Raw genomic sequence first — 27,938 nt, forward strand, 5'->3', positions numbered from 1 at the left:
TAAATAAAATACAACACAAGTTGAGTAACAAATCAACACAATTAGTGGAGACATTTGCAATGGTTTTGCAGAAATCAGTGAACTTTTCGTTGCAATGTCACAAGAACTGGAACATGATCAACCGCCATTAAGGCAAACTGTGAAACCAAATTAACAATAGCAATGTTTCTTAAGCACCCTTAAACATTGTTGATCTGATAGAACATAATAACAGCAACCTAGATTTTGCAAATTTTATATTATGATCCTTAAAGCAAAGCAAAGCATAATTTTTGCCTTTAGAAGTAGGAACTTCATGGTCGTGCATGCTTTCAGTAATACTCCCTTCTAGAAAAGAAAATAAAAAACAGGAAAAAACCCCCCAAATATTTCATCGAACTCACCAAAAAAGGGGAAAAAAGAAAAGATTAAAAGAAAACCCAAAGGAGAAAAACGAACCCAACAAACAACCCAGATTAGAGACCATAAACAAAAACCAAAATTATGGATCAAAAACGGATTTTTTTATCAAACATGGACCCAATATAAAAAAAATATTGGAGATGAGAGATGAAGCAAAAGTAACTTGTAAAATAAATAAGGAAAGAGAGTGAGCTGCAGAGTAAAAGGCCGGCGAAAAAAAAGCTAAAAATTCTATCAGAAGTAATAAAATTATCTATGTTTGATTCGTGATTGTTCAAGCTTACACTCGAAGCGAAGCGATTTGTGATACGGGAGTAGCGGAGAAGATTGGTTCGATTGAAAACACAAAGCACAAATACTTTTCGGTAAAAATTTATTATTATAAATATGACAAACCAACATAATTTTTAAAATTGTAATTTTCTAGCATGAATTTTATTTCAACATCAACTGATACAGTACAATGCCCACTACCATAATCTAAAAAAACAGTTTTTACCATCAATAGAGCCATAGAAAGGAAGGTTTAGGCCCCGGAAGTACTATAGTTATTTTATTTTTTTATTTTTTAAATTTAGTTATCTTTAAAAAGAATAAATAATCATTAATTGATTATCTAGGACTTGTTTCAAGCAGAAGTCAGGTTGTCTCTTGATTTCGCCTTTGACATTGTACAAATTTCTTAAGTTGAAATGCCTCGAAGCTTATCTCGGTCTCCGTCTCCGTCTCCGTCATACCGGTCTAGGCACAGCCGCCGTAGCCGAAGAGAGCACAGCCGGAGAAGCCGTTCATCCTCTCCACGTCGCCGCAGAAGCCGTTCGCCATCTCATCGACGCCGAAAAAGTCGCTCTCCGACTCCGAGGAGACACCGCCGGCGAACCTCCTTATCTCCTTTGCCCAAATCTCCCTCCCCACCTCCTCCCATCCCTCAAAACAAAAACAATAGGTATCTTTTTTATTTTTCTTTAATTCGAATTTTATTTTTGTTACTTTGAACGAAAGCAAAAACAATAGAGCACAACGTGAAGTCAAATTTTAATAAAATCTAGTATATGGCTAAATCATTGAGCATATTCATATGTAATCGTTTAGTTTTGTTGCTTTGGTTTGTAATTAGGCTTCATCAAGAAGCTGAACTAAAATTATTAGAGGAAGAGACGGCGAAGAGATTGGAGGAAGCAATTCAGAAAAATGTTGAGGAGAGGTTGAATTCGGAGGATGTTAAGTTAGATATAGAGAGACGGGTAGTGGAAGGGCGTAAGAAATTGTTCGATGATGTTTCCACTCAACTCCAAAAAGAAAAGGAATCTGCTCTTGCCGAGGCAAGGCTTAAACAGGTAAGCATCTTCACCCCTTCCTTCTTGTTCTTTTAACTCAAATGTTCTTCCATTTGTATTCTTATATTATTTGGATTTGCATTCTAGACTACAAAATTTAAGCTGATATTAGTGACTTTTTTGGAATAAGAAAGCGTTTGGGAAGAATGTCCCACATAGATATTAGATCCATGGTATGCCTTGATTCATTAAATGAGATTCATCACTTAAAAATTTCTTGGTAAAAGAGTGGTTGGTTAAGTTGGTTTGCTATTTCAAGTTATAATATATACCTATTTTACTTGAACTTGAGGGTGAGAATTGGGTACAAAAATGTGTTTGAAATGAGTATATTCGATTTTATATGTTTTTTCTATGTATTTTGGGTAGAGTGGGTGGGTCTTGGAGATCATATTCCCATATCCATGTCTGGAAATGCATTTGACATGAGTATTGGGCAATATGTATTTCAAGAAAATTGGAGAGTCAAAGCAACATAGTAGTGTCCTATAAACTTGGTCTTAGATCTCCTATGGCGTTTGGTACTTCTTGTAATTGACGTATTGAGATGATGATGGTGATGGTGGCGATGGGGTTTCTTGGCTCATGTGGTGATTAAGTCAACAAGTAGAAAATTGATGTCTCAAACTAATCTAGAATATAATGTACAAAAACTGTGATTGAGATTTTTGAACAATTTACTTAAAAATTAATTTAATAAGCAATTAAAGCAAATAAAAGAATAGAGATAAAAGATCAAATACTATTGATTTATGGAGGTTCAATCTCGTGCCTATGTCCTCTTCTTTAGTCTCATTTGCCAAGAAGTTTCTAATTTGCTATCTTGAATTGATACTTTTAAAGGACGAAGGATATTTTCATAATTCCAATCTTTTATCTAGGTTAAGATAGCAACCTCTTCTATCTTTTCAAAGCTAAGATGTATCTTCTCTACTTTTAACGGCCTAAGTTGAAACCTCCTCTTTATAATAAAGATGTTTGTGTAAACAAGATGAATCTCTAATAGGCTAGATGTTTGTAAGGTTGAGCTCAACAAAGAGAAACTATATATAAGGTGTTTTTATACAGGAATGAAAAGAACGACATGAAATTAAGTTTAGATAGTGAACTTGAAAACTTTGTGAGAGATAATGATATTGCTTTGATCTTTCTCTCTTGGTGTTTCATACTCCTGGAAATGTGGGAGACCCTTATTTAATGCATGGAACATCGAAGTATATGAGTCATTGATATGCAGTCATGTATTTGCTAGAGTTAAAACACATTGTAAGTGAATTTATTTTTAAACGGATTTAAGGTCATTCAACCCAGGTCCAATCCAGTGTACTCCCAAGTCCAGACCATACATCTCTATCTCTACTTAGAAATCCAACTAGCTCCGATAGTTAAGAAAATCTATCTCCCACTGATAGTATCTTAGACAAAATAATAATCTTCACATAAGTTACTTGCTCATTTTAACCCCTTGTAGTACGGGCATATTTAGATTACTAACTATGAAAAGTTTTCTTCCCTCACACAAAAGACCATTGTATGTTTCTATCAGTTTAACTCGGGTAATCAGGGAACCATATTTGTTTTACATTGCTTTACATGCACAAAAATTTTGTGGACAATATATTGCAGAAGAAGTGAATAATGTGTTTGCTTCCAATGATAATCAGTTTGATTGGTTACATTAACTTAAAGTTTAATTAAATTATAAGACTATAGCCTAACGCTTCTTTCTTCAATTTGTTAGTAGGGTGCTATTGTGCTTCTAATGCTGTTATTTATATTTGATGTTTCGATGTTGATTCCCTTTTTATCTTGAAGATTTGAATTCCAATTTTAGGAATCCAGATTGTTTTCCATGTGAAGTTCTAGGAGAAGTGGATCTGGTTACTATTGCTTGAACCAGATGTGTTACCCGTGCCTAACTAACTTTCTCTATAAATTTATATTTGTCCTTGTGTCACATTTTGGTCCCCGTCTTGTTTTGATACGATATCAACAATTTGGGCAGGAACAAGCACGGAGAGAGAGAGAAGAGCTGGATAAGATGCTTGAAGAGAACAAGCGGAGGGTGGAAGAGGCTCAGAGACGAGAAGCATTGGAGCAACAAAGGAAAGAGGAGGAAAGATACCGGGAGTTGGAGATGATTCAAAGGCAAAAGGAAGAGGCTGCACGGAGGAAAAAGCTTGAAGAGGAAGAAGAACATGCAAAGCAGATGAAGTTGGGTAAGAATAAGTCCAGGACAAAGGTTCCATTCGGAATTGGGTTATAACAAAAACATGTACCATATCACGGTATTGTATTGATCTTCAATCTTTTATGTTTCTTTGGCACTTCTGTACCAAGCCCCAATGCCCTTGTTCTCTTCTATACCTTGAGTACGATATTTGATTTACAAGAAAAGGAACTAAAACCTACTTCCTTGGAAAACTGGAAGTGAATTTCTTATGGTTGGTTGGTAAGCTATTTGCCGAGAAAATCAATTGCAAGGATTATGTTTTTCCTTTGGATTTAGGTTGTTTGCTTCACTTTCATGAGTTTTGCAGGAAATTCACTTTTGGGTGTTCTAATGGTAGCTTCTTAAAAAGAGTCCATAGTGAGCTATAGCTTCTGAATTCTATACCTGTTTTTTTTTTTTTTGAATGAAGCAGGTAACATGTTAAATTGTTGTATGTCTTGTAACTTTGTAATATTTTCGGTATACTACTTAATTTCTTACTACATTAGAAATTATTGAAATCTTACCAATTTATTCTTTTCTATTTACAAAATTTTGAATTCCTTTTAACATTGTAAAAATTTTAGAAATTTATTTACTTTTTCCAACTTAATTTATTGAAATTCTTACAAAATTTAATCTCTAAAAACTTTATGATAGACTTAATATATTATTTGGCACATGAGTTTGACATTTTCTCTAATGTGGTACTCGTGACTTTTATGTCCAATATTTGTATTCGATGAAAATGCTATAAATTTAGGTATTGTTTAATTGATTTTAGGACTAATTTGATGAAAATTAATAATTAATAAGTAATCTTAGCAATTATCTTTAATCATATCAACTTTAAAGCCTAACAAAAAAATCACAATCATCAAATTATATTGAACAAATTAAGTATAACATTAAACAAATTTATAATTAATATTATTAGTTTTGATGAATGATGAAATTCATTAATCTAATAATGGAGTTAAATTGCTACAAAAGAATAGAAAAAAAAACACTATATAGTGACTTTAAGCTATACAAATAAATTAATAGGATCAGTTTTATTGATTGATCTTCCTCCTTAACGAGTCTGCACAATCTCTTTAATCTACACTAAGATAACGTCTTCAATCAAGAAAGATGCACCAAAATAGCTCTTTTTCCTCTATCTCCATATCACACACAAATATACACTCACAACAAGCTTGAATATAACAAAAAGCAAGGAATTTTCTTTAAGTTTCAATATTGCCCAAGCTAACTTTTGCCTTCAAGTTCCCACAACCCTATGAATGAAGCAAAGACACAAAACTGACTGCCACACCTTCCTTGAAAAACTGCACTCAAAGAAAATGTGATTACGTCTTTCTACAGCATCTATATAGAAAAAGCAACAACTATCAACTGAAATCCCAAAAGCAAGGAAGTGATCTCGAGTTGGGAGCCTATTAAGAATGACCATCCAAGCAATCCAAAGATACCCCTCTCCTACAAGCAAGATATGGATAAGTTACAAAAAACAAGCTTGATTTCATTCTACTATATTTTTTAGTCCTAAGCCCTCCTCATATTAGGTAAACAAATTGCCTTCCAACAAACACAAGCCCCTCGACCCAAGCCAACTTTCCCTTTCCAAAAGAAGCTAAGACAAAATTGACAAACCTTCTTAAGAACACTCTTATGCATTAGAAATTGACGAATCCAATAAGCTTCCACACTAAAGATCACAGCCTTAATGAGTTGCAGTCTACCAGCATAACTCAAGTGCTTAGTAGACCACCCTTGAATCTTGTCTAGAATCCTATTAGTTAAATCAGCACAGTTAGGCCGAGACAACTTTCGAGAAATAAGAGGAACACCAAGGTACCTCACTGGCAGCCTACCAACTTTAAACCCTATGCAAGTAGTCATGAAAACCAACTCCTTTTGAGGCACCTCAGCAACAAACAATTCACTTTTGGAGGCGTTGAGTTGCAACCCAGAAAGTAAGTAAAACTGCTAAAGAACACAATAAACACCAGCCATTGAATCAATAGTACCCTTAGAAAAAATAAGAAGATTAGCAACAAACATGAGATGAGTCAACAACACTCGAAGGCACTTAAGATGATCCTTGAAGACATTATTTATTGTAGCAACATCCAATAATTTGGATAACACATTCATTGCAAGCACAAAGAGGTAAGGACAAAGAGGATCTCCCTGCCTAATACCTCTCCTCCCTCGAAAAAACTCCACAAGGCTTCCATTAAGGGAGACAAAGAACCGAGGAGTAGTTAAGCAAACTTCAGTCCACTTCAAGAACTTTCCAAGGAACCCTTGAGCTCTAAGTATTGAAAGCAAAAAGCCCCAGTGCAAAGAATCAAACGTCTTTTGAAGATCAACCTTCAAGGCACATCTAGGAGAAATATGTCTTCTACCATACCCTCGCATTAGCTCATGAGCCAATATGGTATTATCAGTGATACTACGCCCTCTAAAAAGGCACACTGACTATTAGAAATCAAAGCAGAAAGAAAAAGAGTCATTCTATTAACCAAAACCTTGGTGATGCACTTATAAATTGCGCTGCAACAAGAAATAGGCCGAAAATCCTTTATATAGCCAGGATTAATCACACTTGGGAACCAATGAAATTGAAGTAGCATTAAAGGCAGTTAAAAGAGTGGAGGATGCAAAAAAAAAAAATACTGAACAATCTTAAAAAAGTCAGGCCCCACTATACTCCAAGCAGATTTGAAGAAGAAAGTCATGAAACTGTCAAGACCAGGGGCTTTCTCATTCCCTTGCCCAAAAATAGTTGCATTTATCTCCTTATTGGTAATGGGGATATTCAACACACGATGAGCATTATTAAACAGTTTAGGCAGTAACTCCTGAAGTAAAAAATCTAGGCACTCAACAACATTGGAATCAACTGTACCGAGAAGATTCTGACAAAACCCCAAAACCACTGCAGAAATTTGATTAAAAGATTCCAACCGATTACCAGCTGCAACAAAAAGAAAAGTAACAATGTGCTTATTCCTCTTCACTGCAACAGTACTATGAAAAAAATTTAGTGTTTTCATCCCCCTCCTAATCCACAACACCGAGCTTTTTGCAGATAAAAACATGACTCGACCTCTTGTAAAACCAAAAGGCTAGCTCTCACCTGACCAATAGGACCATTTCTAACTAGATCATCCCATAACAAAGCAACCTGAAAACTCTCCAGCTTTTCAGCCTTAGCCTTAACTCAAGCAGAAATATTACCAAAAGCCTCAGTATTGAGCATCTTCAAGACAGACTTAAGTCTCTTAAGCTTGGTAAGTAACTTCAACATAGGATCACCTACCATAGTAGGCTACCAAGATTCAGCAACAAACTGCAGAAACTTATCATGCTTAACCCAAAAATTAAAGAATCAAAAAGGATTTAGTAAGGATTGTACAGGCCGCTCCAACCAGACAATAGAAGGACAATGATCCGAACAACCAAGAGTAGCAAACTCAACCCATGAATGAGGCAAAAACCTCAACCAAGCTGCATTAACAAGAACTCTTTCAAGCTTCTTCACAATCGGCCTATCCAATTTATGATTAGACAAAGTTAAAACATGACCAAAATAAGCATGACCAAAATAAACATGACCAAAATAAGCTTGAAAATCCTTCATATCAATAGTAAAAGATTGAAAACTATCAAAAGAAGAACTCTTTTGATCTGTCGTAATTCGGTGTAGTAGATTAAACTAGTTTTTACACTTTAGGAGCTTGAAATTAAACATTATCATTAGGATTTAATTATTTTTTAGTAAGTTTTATTAAGTTCAATAAAATGTGCAAATTGAGTCTTTTATTGACCTTGGGGGCCGAATGAGACCTAAGGGTGAGCTAATGAACTTTATAAGTGTGTAGTAGACTATTAGAAGGCATATTAAACAAATACTGGCTACTATGTCACAACACAAAATGATCAATGTCGTAACATTGGGACACTGGTCCTGGTGTCACGACATACCCCTGAAGATATTCCAAAAGGAGTATACTGATTCCTATGTTGCGATACAGGTCCTGGTGTGTTGCGACATCGACTCAAGACAGGAATTAAACACGAGCCAGGGGGTGTTTTGGTCTGCATGATCAAACTTTAAGCTTGAGAACGTTAGCTAACCTAGGGTTAAGGACGACAACCACCTAAGATCTATAAATAGGCTCCTTTGTCACACGTAAAAGAGACCATTCACTTAGCTTATAATTAGTCTTTTAAATTCAGTTTAGTTCTCTCTTTTCTTACGTTAGAGTTATTTCTATTTGTTCTTTCTTCTATTTGGAGAGATCTGAATTATGGAGACAATCAAACCTTGTAGATTCGCGATCAATCTTAATACAACCAGGCTCCTTCGTGAACTCTATATTGTCGATTTATTTAGCATGCTTTCTATTTATATTGATGTTATATTGTCTATGCAGACCATGAGGAACTAATCCATCTATGGGGGATTAGCGAGTGGAGGGATGATTTGTTAACTATTTTGTAGGGATACTGAACGGATCATCTATTTGGGAAAGGAAGAACGTAAAACAAACCCTATGCCTGACAACCTTGGGAAGTTATCAAGGTAGGAATTAACCTAAAATTGGTATGGCCAATCCGTGAACACTTTCACCTTAAACTAGTATGGACTGTGAAGTCGAAAGACAAGTAGTCCTTGCTGACTCATTGTTCAAGTGGAAGATCGAAATATCCTACTGGGATAGCGACTAGTTGATTGATGAAGAACCCGAAATGACAGTTGATGAGGATTACCGAAGCAAGCTAATCACCCATAATTATATTCGATTATTTATATGCTTCAATATCTTGAATTTTATTTCTTTATGATATTTTATTTTTTATTCATAAAAACCATAAAAACTCCTTCTTACCTTTGCTCTCATTATATAACTGACTTAAATTACTAATTAGATCTTTCCGTGTTTAGGTTAAAATCGATCTAGCACCCGCCTCCCTTGGGTACGATCCTCGAAGTAGTTACGTACTCCGTTGTAACTATATTACAACTAGACCCATACACTTGCAGATACTGACTCATTTTTATATCTTTTACTGTAGTATTAACACTGTGGACATTAGTATGTTAGGAGGCGATCAAGTTATTGGCCCCGTTGCCAGGGAGGCAACATCATCAGTTTGATTTTAATTTTTGCACTCAGAAAGAATAATTAGAAAATTTTTAAGTCATAGATACGATCTTTAATTTATTTAACTAACTAACTTTACTATTACTCATTTTTTTAAGAAGACCGTAGTGCACATCATGAATCAAAACTACAACTAAAGGAGACCGATCAACAGGAGAATGGATGATTTCGATTATATATGGTCAGGTGAAGACTTAGATTACGATGCCGATATTTACAAAGAAAGAGTTTATGAGGACTACGAGATACAGGAGAACCAACAATTATTAATGCTTGAATTAAGCCAACTCCGAGAAGAAACCCCAACTCTTTCCCCAGATGATAACGATCACATTGGTATACCCTCAGAAAGGCATCACGAATCGTCAAATTCATAATTGAACAAAAGAGAGAATACCACTGTAAATGCTTGTGAAGAAAATAAACTCTTAGACTACTATCCATCTCAGCAAACAGAAGAATATCCTGATCAATTGAATGAAACTGCAGCAAGAAAAGATATGGAATTAGTGGGGGAAATGATTAGTGAATAGACAAAGCAGATAGGCATGGAACTTATTGTCCCAACAATCTAGAGTCCTTTCGATAAGACTAAAGCACAAGAGCAAGATAACACAGACCCGCCAATAGAGACAATGATGTTCATGGCTAACTTAGTGGAAGAATGTCTGTCGATTCAGGAAGTCACAGAGCAAAATAAGGAGAAATTAACAGTCCATCATGATAAGCTTGAATTGACCTTAGTTCTAAACCAGGCACATTAGAGATTTGATGGTCTAGGAATTTTCCAGATACTAAACAGAATTGGAAAAATATATGTAAACAGGACTTATGATCACCTAACAAGCCTCAATCAAGCTAGGCAACTAATAAGCATGAGCCTTGAGCTGCGAGTATCTTGGAACGTTCGGACATTACAGGAACCATTCAAGAAAACTATCTATAACAAAATGGACAAATTAAAAATGCCACAAATCCAGAATCCAAGTCTGGTGGTTCAAAATTCCTTACCAATCATCACCTCAAATACCCTGAACAACCATTTCTGGTCGATGAGATGGGCAGAAACATCATAAGTAATGAGTATGAACCGCAATTCTCAACCTTCATCCAAAGAAAAGATGTTAAGCAGAAATAAAAGTGGTTATGCGATTACGTAATACTACCAATAATTAATAGCTATGATTTAAGGAAAGAGCTGTCAGTTGTGAAGGCAAGCCGGAAAGGCAAGTTCAAGGAAAGAGACAATCGCAGACGAATAGAATGGCATGATGGGTGTTGGACCAATACAGACAGAGATAATCTACAAGGAACATCATCGTGTACATTGACTAAGCTGACGGACGAGTCCGGTAGCAAAACCTAACTTTTTTTTTCTTAAAGCCTCTTACTAACTGTACTAAATTGTATATTTCGCTAACCAATTCTTTAAAATATTACAGGTAGATCAAATTCAAAATTTTTTAAAGTACTTGCAAGCACTCTGAAGAGAAAAAATTTGGGAAATTGGCATCAATGTCGCAACACGGGCATTCCGTATCGCAACACAACAGACAGAAGCAAAGAAACAAAAAAAATCATATCAATGTCGCAACACTATTGTCCTGTTTCGTGACATGGTAGACATTATCCAAAATTTTCAAAACTACGGAGTTTGTCGAAACACTGAACCCCGGTGTCGCGACATGGGCGATCTGCTAGGGATGTCGCGACACGAAAGCCCTGTATCGCGACATCACTGCAATTTTAAACATCCCCAATCACGCAACCCAGCATTTTAACCCCTACAATACCCAAATTTTAACCCTAGAAACACTAATTTTAAACATAAAAATACCCCATTAAGTTAATCCAACCTAGTTTTAACATCCCAACTCTTCCAAAACCTCTAATTTCAAAAACCCTTTTTTCCACCAAAAACCTAGGTTTTCAATCCTTCATCCCTAATTCCAAAGCCACATCGGATGAAGCTTTCAACTATCAAAGATGAAGTGCATACGAGTCCACAGAGGTTGAGGTTAAGTGTTTTCGACTCTATTTTATTGTTCCATTGATTACTGTTCATCTATCTTTCTGTTAGAAACATTGTTTATAAAATGCCTCTGCATAAAAATAAGAGAACGACTGTTTCTGACACCAGACATTTCAGACTCCGTTAGATTTCATCATTTGAATGTCGAAAAATATTTTCTCGAGTTAAAAGGGAGACCTTTCATTCAGGAATGAGAGTTCAAACCCACTATGGCCTACTGTAAGGAAATCTAGACTTTAGTTCAATGTCAGCACTGGGAACGGTTATGTATCATTCCCAAAGAAAATGTTGTTATCCTAACAGTTCATGAATTTTATGCTTCTCTTAAGCATCAAATAGTTCGAGATGGTGCTGGGGCATATGTGACTATTGTTACAGTCCGAGGGGTTCCCTTATTCCCTAGTGATATTTGTGAGTTTTATGACATTCCGTTATATGAAAAAGATTTCATTGATGGAGTAGATTTGGATAGATTGCAAAATATTGATATGGATAATGTTATAAAATATCTGAAACAAGGTAGGGGTAGATGAAACTATAGGTCAGATTCGAGTATGCCGACTAATTTCAATCAAGCAATTATGTTCCCGGTCACAAAAATGTGGATTCAATTCACTGGAACCAAAATTGCACCCGCATTAAATTTCTCTAATGTTAATGTTTTTTTAGCTGTTTTGTTGTATGATATTTTGTAGCGTAAACAGATTTGTGCAGGATGTTGAATTTTTTTAGTAATGAAAAGATGTGTCCAGAGTTAGAAATCTAAACTCTTCTTGCCTCACCTAGTGACAGCATTATGCCGAAGGGTGAGTGTGGCAATCAGTGAAAATAAATAGTTCATGAAGCCAACAAAAAGCATAATTGAAGACACATTATACATACAATTCGTTGAGCTTTAGCGAGAGCAAATCACTGAATGGAAACAAAGGAGGAAAGAAAATATGGATGTTTTGGCGTCGCTCAAAGAACAAACAAAAGCCCGAAGAGGAGCTAAACAGAGCATAGGGACAAAGCTTGATGGAATGATTCGATGGATGCAAACGACAGGACTGGTTCTATAGGAATTTGCACGAATGAATGGATTACGAGCCCAAAACTATCCACCTGAACTATTCAATGCAGTACCAACCCATCATGATAAAGGAATGAGTTGTGAAGGGGAGGATTCCGAAGATGGAAGGGATGCTCAAAATCCCCTAGGAACAGAAGATGAATATGAAGCGACTTTCTAACCGCAATTTTTTACACTGAATAGTCCCGTTATATGAAGCCCAACCAACCATGCACCTTCAACGGGCGGGAGCTCTCACTAAGAATCTACATTGGGAAAAGGAAAAGCCCCGATGGAAAGGAGGCGGTTGCCATAGTGGGGCAATGAAGAGGATGATTGAACTTTGTTAAAATTTTGTTTTTAAATACTTGTAATAATTTTTAGATGATTTTGATTTGAACTTGGTAGGAGTAGGATTAATAATAGATTCTTAGTTATGTTGCAATTTATTTAAGTTTTCTATGTAGGAACCCAACACGAAGGAGACACAAACAATTCGAGCTTTACACTATCAAAGGACGAAACACCTACCATTAGTAGTTAGAGAAACCATGATCAATCGGGTAATTTCTTTCCTTATCTTTTTATGGGTTGCACATTGAGGACAATGTGTTGGCTAAAGTGTGAGGGGTAACATTGAATATTTGTCTTAAATTTTTACGTTTTTCTTTGATTTTTCATGTCTTTTGTATGCTTGAGCTTGTAGAAATACAAGTGATTGGTTAAGAGTATATACAGAGGTTGTTTATGTTTATAAATTAATTTGGCATGATGATAGGTGATTTTAAAATTTTGATTATTAGACTATTACGTTCTATATATTACACTGTAGATATGCAGTAAGCAACTGACTGTACCAAATGATATAAACGTTACAAGGAAACAAGCATGCTAGTATGAATGATAAATGGTTGAACTTGAGTTTGTTTGATTGATTAAATTTGTACATATTAGGATATTAAGGGATGACCTAAGGCATTGTTTGGAAAACATCCAGAGCTAAAAAACTGACCTATTTGTGTTTCACCTTTAGTACCAATTTTTTTAGCTTGTTGACACTTCTTAAGGAACCTCATTACAAACCCCGAGCCTGAATCATTAATTTGTATTTACCCTTTTTCTTTGGTCGTGCACTTCACGACTATAAATGTCTGACCATGCATATTGAGGGTTAAGTAGATACATCAACGTGAAGTTTGCAAAAATAGAGAGAAATAGGAAAGATTGGTGTGAAATGGGAACTATAGGTTAGCCTAAAAGTGCAAAACAAAATAAAAGCTCAAAAAGAAAATCAGTACGAGTAGAGAAAGTCTTGAAATAGTGAAAAAAGCACTCGTGAGTGAGATAAGCTGAAAAAGAAAGTGACATAGTCATAAAAGGAAGAAAAACTCGTTCATGACTGCACAAGAAACTTGTAAGCTAGTCGTAGTTATTATATCATGCTATGATTTCCTATGTGGAGAAAAAAGGAAGGTGAGAGAAGGACAAATAAGGCGGTGAGCGGGTAAGGGTCACTAAGGGGGAAGAATAGGGATTGATACGATGTGCCAAACTATTTTTGTGTTTGTAAACAAATTGATGCTTGCTATTTTGAATTCCATACCTGTCCTAAGCTTCAAAATGTTACAAGCCGAGAAGTCCTATTTGACCTAAATATCCTTATGCATGAATGGAAATTACATTAAACAATCACATAAACAACTATTTATATTTTGCTCGGAATCAAATTACTTGTATGATTTATTGATGAATCTTTACAGGTGAGACCCTTAGTGTTTGTATACTGTGTAACTTATTGAACTTAGATGTTTGTAGTCAAAAGTGGTAAGTCAATTATTCATCATGTTAAAGTTACTAGTGGATATGAAACACTTAGTCATGTGCTCCAAATTCAATACTTGTATGATATCTGCTTAAGGGACGTCTTTTGTTTCTAGTCTTTGTTCATGTTGCCTGAGGACAAGTAATGACTTAAGTGTGAGGGAGTTTGATATGCCGTAATTTGGTGTAGAAAATTAAACTAGTTTTCATACTTTAGGAGCTTGAAATTAACCATTATCATTAGGTTTTAATTATATTTTAGTAAGTTTTGTTAAGTTCAATAAAATGTGCAAATTGAGTATTTTATTGACCTTGGGGGTCGAATGAGGCCTAAGGGTGAGCTAATGCACTTTATAAGTATGCAAGAGACTGTTAGAAGGCATATTAAATAGATACTGGTCTTTATGTGGCAACGCAGAATGATCGATGTCGCAATATAGGAGTAGAATAGAGAAATCACAAAACTGCCTTCGTTGTCATGACACAGTGTAACCCCCTAACCCGTATCCGTCACCGGAACAAGATTATAGAGTATTACCAAAATAAACAGATCAAATACAAAAATTCCATATTATTTAACATTCATTTCATATATTATTCATAAAGTCCCTTATATGAGTCCTCGAGACCCAAAACATGCATTAGAAACAAGTCGGGACTAAACTGGGTACTTAGAAAATTTTTTGTGAAATTTTAAAATTTTTCCTTGGTGTAGGGAACACACGCCCATGTGGTCAGGTCGTCCACACGGGTGTGTGGGCATTCGAAATAGGGCACACGACCATGTCCCAACCCATGTCTGTACCTGTGTAACTCTCTGACTTGGGTCACAAGGCCAAGTCACACACCCATGTGCTAAGCCATGTGTAGATGCAGAGGTCACACGGCCAAGCCACACGTCCTTGTGCCAGGCCGTGTGAAAAATCCTGAGCATTCTATTTTGAAATTTTAAGATGCAGGGGACACACGGCCAAGCAACACGCCCATGTACTAGACCATGTGTCACACACGGCTGAGACACACGCCCGTGTCTCTGCCCTTGTGGATGAAAATAGGCCTTTTCCAAGGCCACATTTCTTACCCAATTTGTCTTCCACCTACATCAAGACTTTAATACATTCACCAACCAATTCAAGACATTAAAACCAGGCCAAAACTAAGTCTTATGAATGACATATTATCACATATGTTCAAGTGTTCAAACTTACCAAATACACATATGTGCATATAGGCATATTTTACCAATTATGCTATATTAAACCAGTCATCAATAGGTTTATAAACTTTCCACCATTTAACCATTTCAAACTCACACATCAAACATGTTTAGGCCATATATTTACATATCCAAATATACCAAACACAAGCCATACCAGTGGCTAATTTGAACTAAATATTTATATGCCATCCATTTGGCCAATTTAACCTATACATGCCATTATATCCAAAAGAAATTTTGCTATTTATACCAAAACAAGCTGAAGGATAGTGTGATGTTGCTCTGGCCCGCATCCAACCTTTACGAGCTTCTGAATACTATAAAATAGAGGAAATACACAAGTTAAGCATTTAATGCTTAGTAAGTTCGTATAACGGGAAATTAACTTACCATTCATTTTCATTAAAATAAACATATAAGATGCATCCAAGCAATTTGGCTAATAGCCTAAACACACAACTTCATCAAACATGTTAGTCATTTACTTCACATGAATTTCAAGAATTGTGTATAAGCTCATCAATACCAAATTTCCATGTATTTCATGTATATACAAGTAATAATTCATTTTGAATTCATTTATTTACTTCTATTAGGGTTTTACCCGTTGAATAATTTAAAATATCGATGGATACCTAGGTAGTACACATAAAGTGTACAAATCTATACTTTGTCAATTCATATTTAGGAATGCTCATACGAGCACATAAACGGGAAGCCCTTTCTCGAGCTATATAACGGGAAGCTCATATAAGCCATGTAACGAGAAGCTTATCCAGGTTGTCTAAGGGGAAGCTCATAAGAGCCAATAACGGGTAGCTCTGAAGAGCCATTAACGGGAAGCTCTGGATAGCTATATATCGGGAAATTCAAGCGAGCCATATCGGGAAGCTCACAAAGAGCCTTTAATCGGGAAGCTTACAAAGAGCAATATAACGGGACACTTATAAAAGCTGCGGTGTATCTACAACACATGCATAATCACAACCGATCGGGATGCTCCGAAGAGCTATTATCAGGAAGCTCGTAGGAACCATATAACGGGAAGCTCGAGAGGGCTAATATCGGGTCAATCTTTCGAGCTATGGTGTGTCTACAACATATGCAGGACTACAACCGATTCGGGAATCCTGTATCCACCGAATCTTATTTATTTTAAATGGAACTTAATATTTATCAAACATTGTCGAATATGTAATCAATTTCATATACATGGCATTTACACAATTCAAATATGTAACATTCAATTTAAACATATAAATATGCAATTTAGTTATACGAACTTACTTTGACAAGTGTTCATTGATTTGTTGACTACTAGTCTGACACTTTCTCTTTTCCTCGATCTAATTTCGTATTTTGTCTATCCGGATCTATATGAGTAAATTTAATTCAATTTAATACAATTCATAATCAATTCAATTCAATTCACATCCTAGGAAAAATTACCATTTTGCCCCTATACTTTTAATTAATGATGATTTCGTCCCTAGGCTCGGAAATAAAATTCATGCAATTTAATCCTTATTTCAAGCCTAACCAATTTCTGCATGTAACATTTGCAGCCCAAGTAATTCATAAAATTTAAAATTTTTCCATGAATTTTACATCTTTACAATTTAGTCCCTAAATCACAATTTCATCAAAATTCACTTTACAAAAGTTATTTATCTATCAACAACCTTTCATTTTCTACCATAAATTTCATAATTCATGAATATTCAACCATGGAAAAACCCTAGTACTTTGATAACTTTACAAATTAATCCCCAAGATAGCTAGATTAAGCTATTATGATCTCGAAAATATAAAAATTACTAAAAACAGGACTTGAATACTCACCTAATTAGGCCAAATAAGTTTTATCTTTCTTCAATTCTCCATGGCTAGGGTTTCAGATTTTTTTAGGAAAGATGATGATAAAATGATGATATTTTCTTTATTTTATTATTTATCATCTTTATTTTTCATCTTTCCAATTTTATCCTTTTCTTTTCTAATTTTCCATGGATGAATCATCAAACTTATCTACTAACTTCTCTTAATGGTCTATTTGTCATATAAGGACATCAAATTTTGAATTACATAGCTATTTGATCCTTTTAGCTACTAGAATTCAACTTTTGCATTTTATGCAATTTGGTCCTTTTATCAATTAATCATGTAATTGGCAAAATTTTCTTAACAAAATTTTTATATAATATTTCTATTACATGATACACCATAATATAAATTTAAAATAATTTTTCTAACGGACTCAGATTTGTGGTCTCGAAACCACTATTCAAATTTCACTAAAAATGGGCTGTTACACACAGACTAAGGGTGTCTCGACATACCCTTGAAGATATTCCAAAAGGAGTATATTGACTCCTGTGTCATGACACAGGTCTTGGTGTGTCGCGACATCGACTCTAGACGGGAATTAAACATGAGCCAATGGGCATTTTGGTCTGCATAATCAAACTTAAAGCTTGAGAACATCAGCTAACCTAGGGTTAAAAACGACGACCACCTGAGATCTATAAATGTAACACCCCTTACCCGTATCCAATCTAGGAACAGGTATTTAGTATGCTACGAAATTAAAATTTCTTGAACATATAAAACCGGGTTATAAAATTTCGTCAACATGTATCACACTATAATTGGACATCCGAATATCCAATTTTACATTCACATTCCCATGCAAATCGTCATTCATGAAATCATTTGTAAACCACCTCCACAACATTCAATTATGCAATTACCACATACATGAATAACCATATCATAGTCGTATTGGCCATCTCCAAATAGCCTTAATCAAAAAGAACATTTATTAAATAAAGGTCAACATTTTAGGCCATAAGAAATATGACATATATGACAAAATGACCAAACCTACTATACATGCCGTAACCCAAAAATTTATGTATCTAGATATACCAAGTGTTCTAATTGATAGTGTGAGCAAATCTCCGACGTCCACCGATTCCCGAGCTAACTTGGCGATACTATAAGGCAAAGGAAAAGAGAGGGGAAGTAAGCATAAATGCTTAGTAAGTTCATATGAAAATAATAAGAAATTATTAAACTTGTGTGGATAAATCCTCGCAATAATTTCTTATGATGATATAATCATTATATCACATGCTTACACTTTATTACTAATATTCACATTAATCTGTCTACTTGAGTCACTGTTACTAAATTATTTATTTCTCGAGCTACAGAACTCCAAATGAAGAACCGTAAATTTTTCTTGAAACTAGACTCACATAATTTCTTATTATAGGAATTTCATAATTTTTGGTCTAGCCAATTAATACAGTTTATTCATTAAATTTACCCCTGTTTCGCTGTCCAACAGTTCTGACACTTCTTTACAACGAATCAATTTTATCCTCGTACAAAATTCATATGATGTTCTCGTTTATTTCACTTGAAAATGGACATAATAAGGATTTCAAACATATAAATTATACTCCATATTTATTTTTTTACAATTTTTACTGATTTTTCAAAGTTGGAACAGGGGATTCCTAAACTCATTCTGACCTTGTCTCACTAAAATTCAAATACCTCATAATTCAAACTTCTTTTGCTTACTCTGTTTCTTTTATGGAAAAATAGACCCATTAATCTTTAATTTCATATCCCACCCAAACTTTAATTCAATTTCCACCATTTTTGATGATTTTTCAAAGTTATACTAATGCTGCTGCCCACAACTGTTTTAAGGTCACTCATTCATTAATTCTTGGTGTTCACTTTCATTTATATACACTTACACCAAAGCATATTATATCTTGGCACACAACAATCAAGTGATCATAAACACATCTTACTCGTTTGCATCCTTATCAATAATGCATCATAATCTGAGCACATTATTTATGAATCTCATATACATACCTGTGCCTAGTCATAATACTCACATATCCTACTCTTACTTATCTTGAGCATACTCCTTGAATTTCCCGTTGAACTACTTGTAATATTAGAGATGTTCGAGATATCTCGTACACCTGGTAGGACGCCAATGCCATATCCCAGATATGGTCTTACATGGGATCACATCTCGGTGCCGATGCCATGTCCCAGACATGGTCTTACACTGGCACTCAAAACTAATCTCGAGCCGATGCCATGTCCCAGACATGGTCTTACACTGACTCTCATCTCGAGCCGATGCCATGTCTCAGACATGGTCTTACACTGACTCTCATCTCGAGCCGATGCCATGTCCCAGACATGGTCTTACACTGGCACACTCACTGCCATGGTCCAACCATGGTCTTTTCTGTCAATTCATTACGAGTTGTAGTACGAATGTACTTGACCCTGCATTTCTCACGATTGATCCTTCAATCTAATCTCGTACTTGCATAAAGTCATGATTAGATAACAAATTTATATAAAATAATACATCATCTCAATTCAAATTTAATAATCGATCACTATAAACTAACTATACGAACTTACACATTCTCGTAACATTATCGAATACTCAATGTTTCATACACTAATTGCCATCGTATAGCTGAAGCTATCATAATCTCGCACACTAAGTGCCTTACATAGCCGAAGCTATCTCGGTCTCGCACACTAAATGTCATAAATAGCCGAAGCTATTCCAAATCGCACACTACGTGCCATAAATAGCCGAAGCTATCTCGAATTTCATATTAAGTGCTAAACATAGCCGATTTATCATTAAACGTGACTGTATTCTCGTGTATACAATTTATGCAACAACAAAGCATTAAAAACATAATTGTAACAATGATTAACGCGTACGAACTTACCTCAACGCGAGTCGATTATTTTGATTGACATTTCCCCGTATTTGGTCCAAATCTCGATTTCTTTGATCTAAAATGTCACATTTCACTTAATTATCACTCACATTACTCATTTTAATACAAAAATCATACTACGGAAAATTTACAATTTTACCCCTAAACTTTCTCATAATTACAATTTTACCCCTAGGCTCGTAATATGATTTTTATTCAATTTCCATAAAATTCAAGGTCAGCCAAACCTTTTTCTCTTCTAAAGCAACCTCAAATTATTATTATTTACAACTTTTAGGAGCATTTACAACTTTTACTAATTAACCCGTTTTAACCATTTTCAACGAAAATCACTTAGTAAAAATCGTTCTCCTAACCTCGTGCACCCTTATTCTATCATTAAACATCAAAATGCACAAATATCTAGCATGGGTCAATTTTTAAACTTCATTTTTCGTGCAAATAAATAGTAAAAATAGAAAGATTAAGCTTCTAGGATCTGAAAAATACGAAGAACATTAAAAACGGGGCTCCAATGCACTTACAATTGAACTTTGAAAAAGCTTGAAACCCTAGCCATGGCTTGCTGAAAGTTTCGGCAGCATGGAGAAGAGAATGAGCAGATTTTTGGGTTTCAATTTTGTCTTTTATGCCTTAAAACACCCAAGTGACAAAAATGCCCTTTTTAATATACCTTCAATTTTTACCCTTCCATGACTAGTTTTGTCCATAACAAAATATGATGGTCTATTTGTCATTTAAAGACCTCTAATTTAAACCCCCATTTAAAACAAGTACTTATGTTCTAGAACTCATATTTTGCAATTAATACAATTGGATCCCAATAATAAAATTGGGCACTTTATCAATAAAATTTCTTAACAAAATTTGCACACCATCACCCAAACATATCATAGACTCTAAAATAATTATAAATTAAATATTTCCACTTCGAGTTTTTGGTCTTGAAACTACTGTTCCGGCTAGGCCCTATTTTGGGCTGTTACAATCCTCCCCTCTTAGGGATTTTCGTCCCCGAAAATCTTATCAAAAGATAAACTTAGGATTTATTTCGCAAAACACTGCCAAATTCTCAGACAGCTTCGGCACCTCACTTCTTAAACTAAGATCCTGAACTGTACTTTCTTATCCTGGACAGAAGACCCACATCACTGAATTTTCTCAAGTTCTAATGAAATACACACTGATAAGTAACTGGCCTCATCCTATCAATAGTCTTATACTCTTCGATGAACCGTAACTCACTTTTCTTTACTTACCAAATAAAAAAAAATTTCTATCACTAGCATACTTTCAGAAGCACCTGTCACTTATCTAAGTTTTAATACTCTTACCTTTCGATTCTGTATTTGTCTCGAAATAACAAATAAATGGCCAGTTTCCTACTTGGAGTTCTAAATCAAAAGTTAGTTCCTATTGAACACTTCTAGCTTACTATTTACTGACAAAATTCTAAGTTTCACAAAATCATGGAATAAGCATCATTATTTCTGAATAATAATAAATTTCTAATTCACATCATAAGATTCTTTTCATGCAGTATTAACTGAGTGCTAGCATAAGCTACTATTTTCACGTTCTTGTATCAAAATACACTTTAAACCAATAAACTATTCAGACTGAATAATTGAATTGGTCTTGAATGTTTCACAGTACCCTTCTAAAGGAACCATTTTCATCTGGTTGCCATGATATCTCAGACATGTATCCTATTGCAATTCTTTCTGGATACAAATCAATGATCCTTAAATGAACTATATAGTTTCAATGATACTTAACAATCTCGTTTTAACTCTTTGAGATATATCAAATTACTCAGAAATAACAACCATAGTGCGGATTCCAGCTCAATCCTTCACTGTTTACTCTTTTATCAATGTTGATTCCTTTCCCAAAATCTAAAGATAGATCACATCTAATAAAATTTATTTTACTATTAATTCTCAAAATACTGAACCACATTGGAATTGCATTTCTTTGACTATTGAAATCGTAGCGCCATTTCAAGTCTAACATCTTAGTCACACCAATAAACAATATTTTAACCAATGTAAAAGCACAATCTTTACACATCTGACAACAGTAACATTAAACATTCACTATCAAACTAGATTTTATAATCACAAAAGTATGATTACTTCCAATAATGAAATATCTCTTGCACAATTCACAAAATAAAGTCGATAAGAAATCTAAGATAAAGATATCCAAGATTCGATACTATACTAGAAGCCTGAGAATATAGCTCATAAGAGAAATAATATTGACTTCAACAATTCTCAGAAAATTTCCAGCAGGAAAATAATATTTATAAGCATTGAACAATAACAGAAGCAACATAGTCTTCATATACACATTTCACAGAATAACAATCAGTGGAAACTGAATTTCAACATCATATGAACTTTACTGTCACTTTTCTATCAACTCATTTTAATAGAATACCAGAAAAGATAGAATAATACCGATCACAGCCCAGACAGATTAACACTACTTTCATTTATCACTGAAATCAACTAGCATTCTCATATGACAAGAACCCCTAACGAGTCGATTAGTCAACATTAACTTTTTTCCTTAACTGTAACATTGCGAAACTCGGATAATTTTCATAATAACCCGGCATTTCTTCTGTGACTGTATTAATTGTCAAATCATTTTTTTAAACTTCAATCACATTTTCAATCAACCTGTCCTTGAACTCTTTGACCTCTCACTTATGAACACATTTGACATGAATCTCATGAAATCAATTATGATTTACCTCATTAGCAAGGGGGTGAGGTTGTAAAGCCTCTAACTTACTCTCATAAATACATATATATATAAGACTTAACATTCATCATCAATGTAATATCATCATAACCACTTAGTTCATTCATATATTTTCTCACATATAGGGGTCACACGCCCGTGTGTCTACCCGTATGGAAAAAAAATCGGGCTATTTTTCCAAGCTTTATTTCTCACTCATTTGATCTTTTAACTTCACTACTTGTTCACTTTATAGCCATATCAATAATCATCATTTTCTTGTATTTCAGATAAATACATATAACCATACATAAGCATGCAGATCACTATTTCTTCTTGTCAATCACAATTTCAAATGACAGATTTATGTAAATGAGCTCAATATCATTATTTGTTTAACTTCTGTCACTTAAATTCACATACACATAATTTATTAACATAACTTGTCAAACATAATCTCTGAATGGTGAGATCGCATAATTGAGCTCAATTTCACTGTTCAATATGTTTTATCACATAAAATTTACTTAACACTTACCACAATTTGTCAAATTAGAGAACGTCTTACGGAATTGAGTACTTCGTTTTCTCGATGTCGTAGTCCAACTGTGGTCTTACACATAATCACTTATCACATACCGATGCCATAGCCCAGCTATGGTCTTATACGGAATCACATATCACTTACCGATGCCATGGTCAAACCATGGTATTTTCCGTCAATTTATCACATATTACTAAACGAAAGTACTCATTCCTGCGTTCTACTCAATTTGATCTTCCAATTCAATTTTCATACCATTATAATATTCATGATTCAATAATAAATACACAAAACAAAATATCATATTACCTCTAATTTAACAATTAAGCATAAGATTCTGTCATATGAACGTACCAATTTCACTTATTCAAGCAAATATACATAAACACACATTCCATCTGTTTAAGAAAATTTTGTTTCCATATTCACTTAACTAAATATATTGAGCACATAACATCATATGATCACTAACATACTTGGATGAGCTTATCACAACATAAACTTTCATTTTTTTTTACATGAACACATACATATCACAAATTTCTATTCTTACCTTTCCAAGTTCTAACATAACGTGAGCATATTTCATTTATCTCAATATCATTTTCAGCATTATCGAAAATAGCTCGATTGAAAATCATCTCTGTCTTAACAAAACAATTTCGTTAGAACCCGGAGATATCACACCATCACGAGTAATAACATGGCATGTATAGCTAGACTCACATATGCTACGTTCGGTCCGAGAATCGACTAAACCGTAGCGCTGAACCACTAAATGTAACACCCCTTACCCGTATCCAATACCGGAACAGGGTACGAGGCGTTACCGAAATTAAAATTTCTTGAACATATAAAACCGGGTTATAAAATTTCGTCAACATGTATCACACTATAATTGGACATCCGAATATCCAATTTTACATTCACATTCCCATGCAAATCGTCATTCAAGAAATCATTTGTAAACGACCTCCACAACATTCAATTATGCAATTACCACATACATGAATAACCATATCATAGGCGTATTGGCCATCTCCAAATAGCCTTAATCAAAAAGAACATTTATTAAATAAAGGTCAACATTTTAGGCCATAAGAAATATGACATATATGACAAAACGACCAAACCTACTATACATGTCGTAACCCAAAAATTTATGTATCTAGATATACCAAGTGTTCTAATTGATAGTGTGAGCAAATCTCCACGCCCACCGATTCCCGAGCTAACTTGGCGATACTATAAGGCAAAGGAAAGAGAGGGAAGTAAGCATAAATGCTTAGTAAGTTCATATGAAAATAATAAGAAATTATTAAACTTGTGTGGACAAATCCTCTAATAATTTCTTATGATGATATAATCATTATATCACATGCTTACACTTTATTACTAATATTCACATTAATCTGTCTACTTGAGTCACTGTTACTAAATTATTTATTTCTCGAGCTACAGAACTCCAAATGAAGAACCGTAAATTTTCCCTGAAACTAGACTCACATAATTTCTTATTATAGGAATTTCATAATTTTTGGTCTAGCCAATTAATACAGTTTATTCATTAAATTTACCCCTGTTTCGCTGTCCAACAGTTCTGACACTTCTTTACAACGAATCAATTTTATCCTCGTACAAAATTCATATGATGTTCTCGTTTATTTCACTTGAAAATAGACATAATAAGGATTTCAAACATATAAAGTATACTCCATATTTATTTTTTAAAATTTTTACTGATTTTTCAAAGTTGGAACAGGGGATTCCTAAACTCATTCTGACCTTGTCTCACTAAAATTCAAATACCTCATAATTCAAACTTCTTTTGCTTACTCTGTTTCTTTTATGGAAAAATAGACCCATTAATCTTTAATTTCATATCTCACCCAAACTTTAATTCAATTTCCACCATTTTTGATGATTTTTCAAAGTTATACTAATGCTGCTGCCCACAACTGTTTTAAGGTCACTCATTCATTAATTCTTGGTGTTCACTTTCATTTATATACACTTACACCAAAGCATATTATATCTTGGCACACAACAATCAAGTGATCATAAACACATCTTACTCGTTTGCATCCTTATCAATAATGCATCATAATCTGAGCACATTATTTATGAATCTCATATACATACCTGTGCCTAGTCATAATACTCACATATCCTACTCTTACTTATCTTGAGCATACTCCTTGAATTTCCCGTTGAACTACTTGTAATATTAGAGATGTTCGGGATATCTCGTACACCTGGTAGGACGCCAATGCCATATCCCAGATATGGTCTTACATGGGATCACATCTCGGTGCCGATGCCATGTCCCAGACATGGTCTTACACTGGCACTCAAAACTAATCTCGAGCCGATGCCATGTCCCAGACATGGTCTTACACTGACTCTCATCTCGAGCCGATGCCATGTCCCAGACATGGTCTTACACTGGCACACTCACTGCCATGGTCCAACCATGGTCTTTTCTGTCAATTCATTATGAGTTGTAGTACGAATGTACTTGACCCCGCATTTCTCACGATTGATCCTTCAATCTAATCTCGTACTTGCATAAAGTCATGATTAGATAACAAATTTATATAAAATAATACATCATCTCAATTCAAATTTAATAATCGATCACTATAAACTAACTATACGAACTTACACATTCTCGTAACATTATCGAATACTCAATGTTTCATACACTAATTGCCATCGTATAGCTGAAGCTATCATAATCTCGCACACTAAGTGCCTTACATAGCCGAAGCTATCTCGGTCTCGCACACTAAATGTCATAAATAGCCGAAGCTATTCCAAATCGCACACTAAGTGCCATAAATAGCCGAAGCTATCTCGAATTTCATATTAAGTGCTAAACATAGCCGATTTATCGTTAAACGTGACTGTATTCTCGTGTATACAATTTATGCAATAACAAAGCATTAAAAACATAATTGTAACAATGATTAACGCGTACGAACTTACCTCAACGCGAGTCGATTATTTTGATTGACATTTCCCCGTATTTGGTCCAAATCTCGATTTCTTTGATCTAAAATGTCACATTTCACTTAATTATCACTCACATTACTCATTTTAATACAAAAATCATACTACGGAAAATTTACAATTTTACCCCTAAACTTTCTCATAATTACAATTTTACCCCTAGGCTCGTAATATGATTTTTATTCAATTTCCATAAAATTCAAGGTCAGCCAAACCTTTTTCTCTTCTAAAGCAACCTCAAATTATTATTATTTACAACTTTTAGGAGCATTTACAACTTTTACTAATTAACCTGTTTTAACCATTTTCAACGAAAATCACTTAGTAAAATCGTTCTCCTAACCTCGTGCACCCTTATTCTATCATTAAACATCAAAATGCACAAATATCTAGCATGGGTCAATTTTAAACTTCATTTTCGTGCAAATAAATAGTAAAAATAGAAAGATTAAGCTTCTAGGATCTGAAAATACGAAGAACATTAAAACGGGCTCCAATGCACTTACAATTGAACTTTGAAAAGCTTGAAACCCTAGCCATGGCTTGCTGAAAGTTTCGGCAGCATGGAGAAGAGAATGAGCAGATTTTTGGGTTTCAATTTTGTCTTTTATGCCTTAAAACACCCAAATGACAAAATGCCCTTTTTACTATACCTTCAATTTTTACCCTTCCATGACTAGTTTTGTCCATAACAAAATATGATGGTCTATTTGTCATTTAAAGACCTCTAATTTAAACCCCCATTTAAAACAAGTACTTATGTTCTAGAACTCATATTTTGCAATTAATACAATTGGATCCCAATAATAAAATTGGGCACTTTATCAATAAAATTTCTTAACAAAATTTGCACACCATCACCCAAACATATCATAGACTCTAAAATAATTATAAATTAAATATTTCTACTTCAAGTTTTTGGTCTTGAAACTACTGTTCCGACTAGGCCCTATTTTGGGCTGTTATAATAAATATGCTCCTTTGTCACATGTAGAAGAGACCATTCACTTAGCTTAGAATTAGTCTATCAAATTCAGTTTAGTTCTCTCTTTTCTTAGGTTAGATTTATTTATATTTTTTCTTTGATCTATTTGGAAATATATGAATTGTGGAGACAATCAAACCTTGTGGATTCGTGATCAATCTTAATACAATTAGGCTTCTATATTGTCGATTTATTTAGTATGCTTTCTCTTTATATCGATGTTATATTGTTTATGTAGACCATGATGAACTAATTCCTCTGTGGGGGATTAGCGAGTGGAGGGATGCTTTGTTAACCATTCTTTACGGATACTTAACTGATCATCTATTTGGGAAAGGAAGAACGTAAAACAAACCCTAGGCCTAACAACCCTAGAAAGTCATCAAGGTGGGAATTAACCCAAATGGCCCATCCGTGAACACCTTCACCCCAAACCGATATGGACTGTGAAGTCAGAAGACAAGTAGTCCTTGCGACTCATTATTCGAGTGGAAGACCGGAAGATCCTGCTGGGATAACGACTAGTTGATTGACGAGGAACCCGAAGTGACAATTGACAGGGATTACTAAAGCGAACTAATCACCCA

The 27,938-nt window shown here is 34.5% G+C and overlaps 1 protein-coding gene and 1 long non-coding RNA gene across 4 annotated transcripts; one reads left to right on the forward strand and one right to left on the reverse strand.

Moving 5' to 3' along the window:
- The first annotated feature begins 994 nt into the window (after positions 1-994).
- LOC105798075 (uncharacterized protein At1g10890) lies at positions 995-4,243 on the forward strand. Its single transcript, XM_012627975.2, has 3 exons — positions 995-1,348; positions 1,520-1,739; positions 3,745-4,243. Exons 1-3 carry the CDS (start codon positions 1,095-1,097, stop codon positions 4,003-4,005), a joined length of 735 nt encoding a protein of 244 aa, XP_012483429.1. The 5' UTR covers positions 995-1,094; the 3' UTR covers positions 4,006-4,243.
- Positions 4,244-18,050: 13,807 nt separating this feature from the next.
- Positions 18,051-26,933, reverse strand: LOC105798076 (uncharacterized). 3 transcript variants are annotated; one of them, XR_008188479.1, is made up of 3 exons: positions 26,873-26,933; positions 20,045-20,111; positions 18,051-18,250 (listed from the first exon to the last, which is right to left on the reverse strand). It is a non-coding gene; the product is annotated as an uncharacterized LOC105798076 (long non-coding RNA). The 3 variants fall into 3 exon arrangements; XR_008188480.1 differs by lacking the exon at positions 20,045-20,111 and adding an exon at positions 26,343-26,409; XR_001134907.2 differs by lacking the exon at positions 26,873-26,933 and adding an exon at positions 20,581-20,675.
- Between the last annotated feature and the right edge of the window lie 1,005 nt (positions 26,934-27,938).

This window comes from Gossypium raimondii, chromosome 9 (assembly GCF_025698545.1).
Source record: "Gossypium raimondii isolate GPD5lz chromosome 9, ASM2569854v1, whole genome shotgun sequence".
In the NCBI taxonomy this organism is placed as follows: domain Eukaryota; kingdom Viridiplantae; phylum Streptophyta; class Magnoliopsida; order Malvales; family Malvaceae; genus Gossypium; species Gossypium raimondii.

Coding starts and splice junctions, on each gene's coding strand:
- LOC105798075 (XM_012627975.2), top strand. CDS start 1,095: ATGCCTCGAAGCTTATCTCGGTCTCCGTCTCCGTCTCCGTCATACCGG. Junction 1,349..1,519: donor CCTCAAAACAAAAACAATAG/GTATCTTTTTTA, acceptor GTTTGTAATTAG/GCTTCATCAAGAAGCTGAAC. Junction 1,740..3,744: donor CCGAGGCAAGGCTTAAACAG/GTAAGCATCTTC, acceptor CAATTTGGGCAG/GAACAAGCACGGAGAGAGAG.